Source organism: Ischnura elegans (assembly GCF_921293095.1).
Source record: "Ischnura elegans chromosome 13 unlocalized genomic scaffold, ioIscEleg1.1 SUPER_13_unloc_1, whole genome shotgun sequence".
Taxonomy (NCBI): domain Eukaryota; kingdom Metazoa; phylum Arthropoda; class Insecta; order Odonata; family Coenagrionidae; genus Ischnura; species Ischnura elegans.
The window spans coordinates 1,183,655-1,193,619 of record NW_025791657.1 but is presented as its reverse complement, the minus strand read 5'-3'; the positions used below and the strand labels follow the sequence as shown (position 1 = coordinate 1,193,619).

Here is a 9,965-nt window from a genome sequence, read left to right as displayed (position 1 = left end):
ACTTAACTCAATTTATTACAAAAAAGATCAGTGAAATGAATATGCTGATTAATTACTTTACCATTGAAAGATTTGCAGCAAATCACATGATACAGAAATTATTTCAGGGCAGTAATAAAAAAAAATAACTTCATTTATTACAAAGAAGAACAGTGAAATGAATATGCAGATTAGCTATTCAACTGTGCAACCAAACGGAATAATCGACACATAATTATGACACCCTTGAGACATGCGAATGCACGGCTGTGCAAGGTTTGCAGGATTTATGCACTTAAGTTTTCCAGAATTTTCATAGAATTTGATGTGATCAGTATTTGCCATGATATTTGAAACCACTCTGGTATTTGAAATATTTAACATCTCTACTATAATCGCAATAGAGCCATCGATCAACAGGAGAATATGATTCACTGACACATAGCGCCCATCAGATAACAATGCACATGAATCATCATTCTTCTTTCCCTTGCTGTACACAGCTGTGCAATATTTTGTACGGCCACAAAGTATTCTCTGGTAGCATTTGTAATACTGTGACACATTGGCATACTCTGTAAGAATTGTTTGTTCATCCTCAGTTAGAGCACACAGATCTCCACCCCCTAGGAGAACGAAACCATCCTCGGACTGCAAACACTTCTTCAGTCTTGATGAATTTTCTATTTCGGAGCAAAATTCAATAGTTTTTTTTTGACTTCACCAGCTTTGATTGCAGCTGTGGTAATGAGCGGAAGACTATGAATTTTTTGGCCATTTCCAGAATAATTGATGATGGACACTTAGATAATTTTCTGAGGTACCTGTTTTGAGCCTCATACAAGAAAGCATTATGGGTCCAGAGAGGTCCAAAATTTTGAACGCCCTCGGCTACATGTGAGAGGAGATGAACATTATAACGCATCTCCTCTGGGCCAAAGTACTTCTGGAAATAGAAGGAGTAAAGCATCAATAACTTGTGGGCCGCATTAATTTCTTCCGATGTTATTGATTTCTTTAAAAGAATGTATGTGCTACTGCTTAGCATAGCCAGATGACGTAAATGCTTTTCTTTTAACAGATCTTGCAGGCTAGGAAACATGAAGAAGAGTAGCCAGGCCCTCCATTCACTCGCTCGCCATGTTGCAATATCAGTCAGAGGGCGAGGGTCCCTAATCACTGAGGAGTTGGACTGCAATCTGGAAATCCTTTTATCAATGATGCACTTTAAGTGCTCCATTCCCATTCTGTCGTTCATGCCAACCCAAAATTTATCTTTCCGTTCTGAGGCCAGAAGCAATTCCATGTGGTGCTTTGTTGTCCCAAGTAGAATGTTGTGCATATAGTCCACAACAACACTACATTCAAAATTAAAATTACTCAAATGCATGAGAGGAGTCAAACCGTTGACACCTCTGTAAGACTTGTCTTTGACCCCAGGCATATTCATACGTTCAAGAACTTCTTTTAAATCCCCACGGATGCTCTCATTTGATCTCAAAGGTGCAATCTCACCAATGGGGTATCGAATCCCCTTTCTCGTATTTTCAGCCCGTTTGTAACAAAAAGTACAGCCATGATAAGCATTAAACTTTTTCATGTTGAGTATTTTGTGCCGAGCCCCAGAATCTGCTATGCAGCATAGCGGTATGAGACGGCTTGTCACAGGCTCACCATCTTGGAGCCATTGGACTCCGTGTTCACTTAGCTCATTGGCCTCAGTCACAAATGGTTCCAAAATGTTTTCGAAATTGGGCTCCTTTTTTCCTACATAAAGGCCAGCTAATATTAAATATTTCGACCTCTGACCATAAGGCAATTCATTGATAGTGACATATATAGGCCAAACACTTTGAGTAGATGAATCTCCATATGCCAAGCCATCAAGGAAATAAGAATAAGAGAAGTTGTATGGGTTGGACAATATTCCTCCATTATCAAAATATTTCCTGTACACAGATCCACCATAAATGTCTGAGTATACTCCATCACAGGTTGGCTTCTGAAACCTATATTTCAGAACCATTTCTATGAAGTTTTTGTCCTTCAGATATGAGAGCAATTGCGACTTCATAGAAAGTGATAAAAAATAGTTCTGGGAACTTTTCATTTTTAAATTTGCCTTACAGTCCTCATTTGAACAATTTCCATCTAGCAATTCATCTCTGGGCCCTAAATATTTATCACATACATGGCAAAATATGAAATTTAACATTTACTTCATAATTCTCAAAATTTTTTAACAGAGATTGAATTTTCTGTGGAAATCTCTTACCAGAAATTGACTGGAAAGCTCTCAGAATGTCATTCTGGGCTGCCCAAGTTAATCCATGCCTACAACCCAAAGCTAAAGTCATAAAAATGACATCTCCAGCAGTTACATCAGTGCATGGGCATAGCTTTTCAAAGTACTGCCTATTGAATGGGTCATCATCATCACTTTCGGGGGGAAAACTGTGGGGGTTCTGAGATTCAACGTTAGTTGGAGAGTGGCAGGGTGAAAAGGTGGATTGCATTCCAAGGGGTGTTGGTGGTGCAGATACCGATGACCAGGAATGGTTCTAGCCTTGCAAACCTTGTGAAGAGTAAGAATAGGATCCATCAGAAGAAATGCCACCAGAGCCTTCTTCTGAAGTATTGGGCTGAGAAATGTCCTTTTTATACTGACAATGAGGCTTCTTGTATGACTTTCGCTTCTTTCTCCTCCTCTGTCCCTGAAAAATATAAGAAATAAAATTATCAGCTGTGAAATATATAATAACCATTTCATTATGACATGAAATATTGGTAACCAATTTGGTGAAAAGTTAACCCCCAAAATAGTCAGATTTACAGAAGAAAAGTGAGACACTTACTTCCCTAACTGCCGTTGAAGGAACATCACAATTAGTGTTACTCGAGGATGTTGAGCCATCGTAAGAGACATAAGAGCAACTGAATCTTTCGGAGTCTCCTACCTGTGCATGAGAAAGTGAAAATAAACAACACACTATCAGCATCATTGGATGAAGTCTACCACAGTCATTGCTCATCATTACACTTAGCACTGAAGCATTCTTCTTTAATCTCTGGGGGATTTCACTTCAAATCAGGCAGAGGGGTGTCAGGTGACCATCACCAATTTCTCTGAAAGTTATATACTTATATGAAAGCAGTATCCTTACAATGAATAATGATCACTTTATGTCACTTCAAAACCGAGCCGTTAGAGAGTTATTATCCCTTGAATGTTGCTAAGTTAGGCCTCACAGTAAAAAATGAAAAATCACATAAATGCTGATTATTGTTTCATTTAGAAGAATATGCATTAATTCACATTATGACATAACTTTCAAGTAATTTTAAATAATAATGTACAAATAGGACTTGTTTAGTAAAAATGAGTGATTATTTAACAAAGTATTATTTAAAAAGGCCACCTTTTATTTTCTTTTAAATTTCTCTTATATACTCTGCGTAAATATAAATTTGTTAGTGTCACAGCTTGTATGCATGTGTGGTTTGACCCACATTTCTGAATGTACTCCCCAGAATTGAAGTTTCTCAGGTTGTAGTTTGTGGCATAATGCTTGTCCAATTTACAACTCCAACTTATAAATTCAGGTATAAAGACACAATATTCCATATCCCACCATGAATGACTTCATTGGGTGTTAATATACCCGTACATACATTTAAAGATACCCTAACATTCAATTTCTTTATGTCCCAATCGTCGTCGGTTTACATACTTAGTTGAAGGTTTCCTCCATTATTCAGTCAGTTTGAATTGCGTTCTTTGTGTTAAGTTCTATGTATAATATTTTTTAAAAGTGAAATATGTGTGAATTTCAAAAAAAAACTTTGGGCGCTGATGGGTTAAAGATCTAAAAATATGAACTCTGTTCAATCTTTCTTGTTGTCTTCTCCATAAATACTATGGTAACAATATTTTAGTAATGAAGGATCTAAGGTTTTCCCGGTGAATAGATTGGAGGAAGAGTTCTCGGGTTTCCAGCCGGGTCCAAGGGTTTATCAGCACCGACGTTTCGAAGGCTAAGTCTGCCATCGTCTTCAGGGTCAGTCACCCTGAAGACGATGGCAGACCTAGCCTTCGAAACGTCGGTGCAGAAAAACCTTTGGACCCGGCTGGAAACCCGAGAACTCTTCCTCCAATATTTTAGGAAACTTGTAATATTTGCAAACCTTATTAGTATCATAATTAACCTCAGCTAATAAAAGTTAAGTGATCAAGACAATAATGCTTATAAAAATACTCACTTTTAATATTGAAATTTGCTATCAACCTTCTGATAAATGTATTTGAAATACCACTTTTCATAACATGAGCCAAACAAGTGGTTGACCCGGCTTGTCCTGTACATAACGGGCACTTCTTTAACTAGCAACAGTAACGACAAATGGTTAAAGCAAATACTATATCTTGAAAAATGGTTTAGGCCAACACATAACAGTAAATAACCCTTTCAACAAAAACAAAAATTATTTGTAGAAAATAACATTTTGATGTTGAGTTGAAAAAACAGTACAAATGTCCCGATCGCAATGATGAAATGGCCCTTTCACTTACATAACTTTCAAATACATCGGTGATGGTCACCAGATATGATTCTGCAATATCTGCCTGATTTGAGATAAATAGGCCCCTCTGATTTGCAATTCAGTACCACAGGTTGTTAAAAACGAGGCAAGGGAAAGTATTGGTAATTTTACTTACTTGTAAGTCATATACCTAAGTAATCTAACCTCAAAATAAACTTTAAATGCTATAAATAAAGGCAACATTAAGTTTTTAACGCTTTACTACAATGAAGGCAGCCATTTACTTCAGCTGCAGAGAAATGTTTTGGAAGAGGCAAAAAGTCATAAGAGTGAAAGCAACTCTACTTTAATCTCTCTGCCATAACCGTACAAGCCCACAATAAGCTTCTTTGTATTCACTTACATTGTATTCATCTTCCAGGGCCCCATTTTCATAATCAGTAGAATTCCTGGTACCTTGTCTCTGGAGGTTCACTCCCTATACAAGAAAAAAGAACTTGAGGCGTTAATTTTTTCTCCTTTGTCTAATGCCTTGGCAGTGTAAAACAAAACATCAATTACAAGAAACTCACCTCTTGAAGCGCTGCTCTCCGCTGCTGAACTTTCCTTCTGTTGTAAAGCGTAGTTCTCGGGACTTTCCCTCCATTTAGCAAATACAGCCGGTATTTCGGCATTTTGTTCACTATCAAGCTAAAGTTGTGCTGACCTTGTCGTCAGTTGTACCTCGGGATCGTGATATGTATAAATATATATATACATATATTTAACAGCAAATTTATGAACGCAAATAAATGCCAATAGCACAAGGTGGGGAACGACGATGTTTAACCATACCAACTTCAACATCCGCCAACTACTATTTTAAAAACTGTAACAAAAACTGTTTGGCGTTCTCACCCTTGGCCTGTGCGCTTGTGACTTTCTTTTGTTAGAATATGAGAAATATTCAAGAAGAACATTCTAAAAATTTACTCACTATATATATATATATATATATATATATATATATATATATATATCTTATATAATGTAGACAAAGTATACCAAAAATGAATTGATCATAACTAATTTTTTTAATTAAACAAGTATGACATGTGGAATAGGTATAAAAGATAACGTTGATAATTTATCCGTATGAAAAATTTTCTGTGACACAGATACATTGCCAAAAGTTAATTTATAAGGGACGTAGAAAATTAAGACAAATCCAATAGTAAATGACGAAACTTACTACTGAAATTTAATCTCTCCAAATGTATTATTACTTTTTTGTAATTCATAAGCTTTCATCTTTACTCCCAAAATGCACTTGGCTTAATCCCGCGCATATTCTTGTGACGCTTGTGACCTCATGCTGCATGACGCCATTAGCTGCCATTAGCACTGATTTTGTTGTCACCATAGAGTCACATAGCTGTAGCTGCAACATTTATCGCTCTTTTGGTTTAGATACTGCGTCTAGTGAAAGATGGCCGATGTTCCATATAAATTAATGTACGCCACCGTGAAGTACAAGGATGGAAAGGTGGAAGATGTGCCCGTTGTGGATATTTCGGATGTGGACCATAGCAAAGGGTATGCAAGAACCCCTTTCCTCCCAAAAAGTTGTGCCGACCTCGAAGCTGGAAAATGGTACAGCGTCAGAACAGCTACGGGCAGTGCTGACGGTCGGAAGCATTCCTACTATGCTAGGATCGGAAGGATAGCAGGTAAGGTTATAATATCATATAGGCCCATCCTGTGTTCATGTGTTCGCTTTCATGTGAGATAATATTTCATGGTGAACTAGAGATTAGTGGATTTCATTATTATCGTAATTGATTTCAGCTTCTAAATCAGAATTGAGGGATTCGAAGCGTGTAAACTGGCCCGTGATAAGGTCTGAGGAGGTATCCGGAGACCCTTTGACGTCCGGAACGGAAGAGGAGCTCTTCAATGCCTCCAAAGTATTGCAGGATGCCAGAACGGTGAAAGTAAGTGCATTTTCCTATGCGAAACTGTAAGGTTGAATTTACTTTTAAATGTATTTATTACTTAAGCGTGATTTTTAAAAACCATAACGAAATAAAATTGTTTCATTTTTAAAAATATTTTTGCAGAAACATAATTCGGCGCTGCGGTGGAAAAATGATAAGCTAACCCTTGAGAAGCTATCGGAAGACGGTTTTTTCTCGATGCGAGATGGAGTAGGTGACGCCGAAAATAGTGGGTCTTCCGAAAAGGGTTTAAACGGGAAAGAAGAATTGGTAAGGCTCCAGGAGCGTGTTAAGGTTTTGGAGGGTGAATTGAGGAAGGAGAGGGCCTCGTCAAAGCTGAGGGAGGAAGAGTTACGAACAGCTAAGGATGACGAGTTATTTTTTGAGAAAGTGGAGGCCATGATAAGTTCTAAAATGGAAGCCCTTCGCGAAAGCCTGGCAGAGGAAATTGCCGGTGCCATTTGTGCCAGGATGAGCCCCCTCCTGTGTAAGTGCCTTTCCTTAATAACATGTGTGGGACTTGCTTTCCACCCTACCTCACTAATTGTTTAAGTTTTGGGCTCAGAAGAGTACCATTAGGGTAAATGAGAGGAAGTCATGGTAATAGAATAATTTAATTTCCTTGCTATGTTTTTGTGAACTAGTCCATTGATACATTTAACTCGTTGGCATGTGTCATTGTAATGAAAAAAATCTAGTTCTTGTTAATCATGTTTTGAAGGCTATTAAATTTTATTCCATATTTAGTCTTCATTCTTGGAATCAGGATATTTCATACATTGCCATTTTGATCAATTATTCCCTAGTAAGTATGTAACCTTCTCTGCGAAAGGGTTATTCCGGGTCAAATCACCATTAATCATGCTAGATTTTGCCCACCATCTAAGAATTTCACTCGCTGATATGTTGAACCATGTGAATTATTTCCTCTCTTTGCAATTAAACGTGTGCTTGTTGCCTTGTGGCACTCTTTTCCACTTAGGAGAGTGCTATAGATTAGTGAGATTGATTCTTGTCAAGGTTCATTTAAATGTAGTCACTTATCTTCTTACAGGTGATAATTTTCACTCAATTATATGCATTCTTTCATCTTCTTACAGCCGACCGTGGTAGTAGCTCAAGAGGGGCCAGCTCTGACGGCAACCTTGCATTGGATGGTGAAATACCAAGTGCTGAGTCTTCCAAGGTGAATGCCTCTTTCAATACGTTATTTCATTATGGTATTTAAAATTATGGTTTCCTTAATGTTTTCCTTTTCTACTATAGGTTCTAATTGGGGACGTCTGGTGCAGTGGGGGAAGCTATAAATTGCTGAAGTGCAATCCAGGCAACCTGAGTTTGTGGCATAATGCCCTCTTAACAGGCTGTTATGCTGAGCCTCATAAAATGAGGGTGCGTAAAACTGCAAATACTGAAAAGTTCTCAAGAAAGTTTTTAGTTGCTGCCCAAGGTAAGACAGTGAAATCAAACTGATTACAATCAGGCTTATGTTATTAGGAAAATAAATCTAATGATGAATTATCTTTACACAGATCTGTATATGGAATGGCTGGAAGGCTGCAAAGGAGAAGGAGAAGAGAGGAAGTACAGCCCTTCCAAAGTGGTGGAGCTGGTGGCAGACTTGCCTCGCAAGTTGGCGGAGTGTGCCACCAACATGGGACCGAAAAGAGGCATCGATGCCAGAATTAAGGCAGCAGTAGCAGAGGGGCGCAGTCCGAATGAAGTTTTGGCAATGGTGTCTCCCAAGGCGAGAGCTAAATTTGAGGAGCGCCAGGTAGTGAGGCAGGCCAAGAGGACTGCAGATGATTTACTGGGGCAGGCTGAGGCCCCTTCCGATAAGCAGGCAAGGGCCTGTGAGGACCAAGGCAGTGAAAGAGGCAGTTTCAGAGACCATTCCCCTGTAGGGTCCCCTGTCTCACCTCCACCAACGTCCCCTGTTTTACCGCCACCAACAGGTGGAATGAATTTTTAATGTTAAAACAATTTTACTATGGAATTAAATAATCAATTTTTTATCTTCAGTTTAAGTGTTTTGATTGCATCAGAATCCAAGACCTTTTCTTTTTGGTCACCACCTTAACCTTAACATGGTGTGTCTGTGAGGTAAAAATACTTGCCGGTTATCAAGATGGATGTAGTATCACATGATTATTAGCTGGGCTCCTTTAGTAAGATTTAATGCTGCAAACTATGTTGTCTTTTAAAAGGAGAAAACATTGCATCCTGGAATAATGAGAGTACAAGTATAATTTTCATGGTTTAATCATGTTGAAGAGGAATTTCAGTAGAGATTTGTACTAGTTTTTGTGTCACTGTCTTGAAGTATTTTTTGCTGGGGTAAAAAAATGATTAGTTGATCAATAAGTGCTTAATACTCAAGTGTTTATTAATCTCAAAAGAGTGGTAAGTTCGTAGTTTCATTTCTGCATATTTTGGCCAGCTATAGTAGACCAACGAACTTGAACAAACAGACAAACAAACTCTCAGCTAGAGGACTTGTTACATAACGCCTTGAGAACGGGCTATGAACAGCGTATACACCATCAGCAAGCAAAAAGGTAAAAGAATATTACAAGGTAAGAACCGTCTAGTAACAAATTATGTGGCCAGGGAGAGAACAGACAAGGCGTTCCAATGTACATTCTACAAACAGTTGCCTGCCTGTTCTCTCTTGGTCAAGGAACAGGGAACTAACAGCCTAAAAAACAGGCAATGAATTGACAGTGCACAGTCCCCCACCTGTTCACTGGCTGTTTTCCAACAAGTAAGGAACAGAGAATGCTGCTTCCTTAACAGGGAGAGAACAGACAAGTAACCCTTTTCTCACAGACAAGGAACAGACAAGGCGTTCCAATTTACATTCTACAAACAGTTGCCTGCCTGTTCTCTCTTGGTCAAGGAACAGAGAACTAACAGCCTAAAAACAGGCAACAAACTGACAGCGCACAGTCCCCTACCTGTTCACTGGCTGTTTTCCAACAAGTAAGGAACAGAGAATGCTGCTTCCTTAACAGGGAGAGAACAGACAAGTAACCCTTTTCTAACAGACAAGGAACAGAGAAGGCGTTCCAATTTAGATTCTATGAACAGTCGCCTGCCTGTTCTCTCTTGGTCTACGAACAGGATACGAACAGCCAACTGAACAGACAACGAACAGACATTATTGTTACAGAAATCGACAGGGAAGTTACGTGAAATTTACTGTTGGCAATAAAATAACCAAGAGCATATTCCTTTGGGTCAACCCACTAATTATCATCATTAGCTAAATGACAAGAATAGTGAAAGATATATTTATGCATGAACTAAGGCAATGTTCTTCTCGGACACCACTGAAAATATGAGAAACGGCAAGCAGAAAAATGGATGATAATGGACGATGGTTACTACTGTAAACGATTAAAAATATGAGAACTTCCTTCAATTACTTAAATGGCTCCGAGCATTTATAAAGTTTGAAATTTTAAT

At 38.4% G+C, this 9,965-nt stretch overlaps 1 protein-coding gene across 1 annotated transcript; it reads left to right on the top strand.

Moving 5' to 3' along the window:
• Window positions 1–5,633: 5,633 nt before the first annotated feature.
• On the top strand, window positions 5,634–8,518 carry LOC124172270. The gene is made up of 6 exons (XM_046551687.1): window positions 5,634–6,230; window positions 6,349–6,494; window positions 6,621–6,984; window positions 7,598–7,683; window positions 7,764–7,947; window positions 8,030–8,518. Exons 1-6 carry the CDS (start codon window positions 5,990–5,992, stop codon window positions 8,467–8,469), a joined length of 1,461 nt encoding a protein of 486 aa, XP_046407643.1. The 5' UTR covers window positions 5,634–5,989; the 3' UTR covers window positions 8,470–8,518.
• Window positions 8,519–9,965: the final 1,447 nt, after the last annotated feature.

Bases quoted from the DNA above. Each gene is read 5' to 3' on its own strand.
- LOC124172270 (XM_046551687.1), top strand. From the start codon at position 5,990: ATGGCCGATGTTCCATATAAATTAATGTACGCCACCGTGAAGTACAAG. The intron at 6,985-7,597 runs GTAAGTGCCTTT...ATCTTCTTACAG, and splicing joins CAGGATGAGCCCCCTCCTGT to CCGACCGTGGTAGTAGCTCA. The intron at 7,948-8,029 runs GTAAGACAGTGA...ATCTTTACACAG, and splicing joins GTTTTTAGTTGCTGCCCAAG to ATCTGTATATGGAATGGCTG.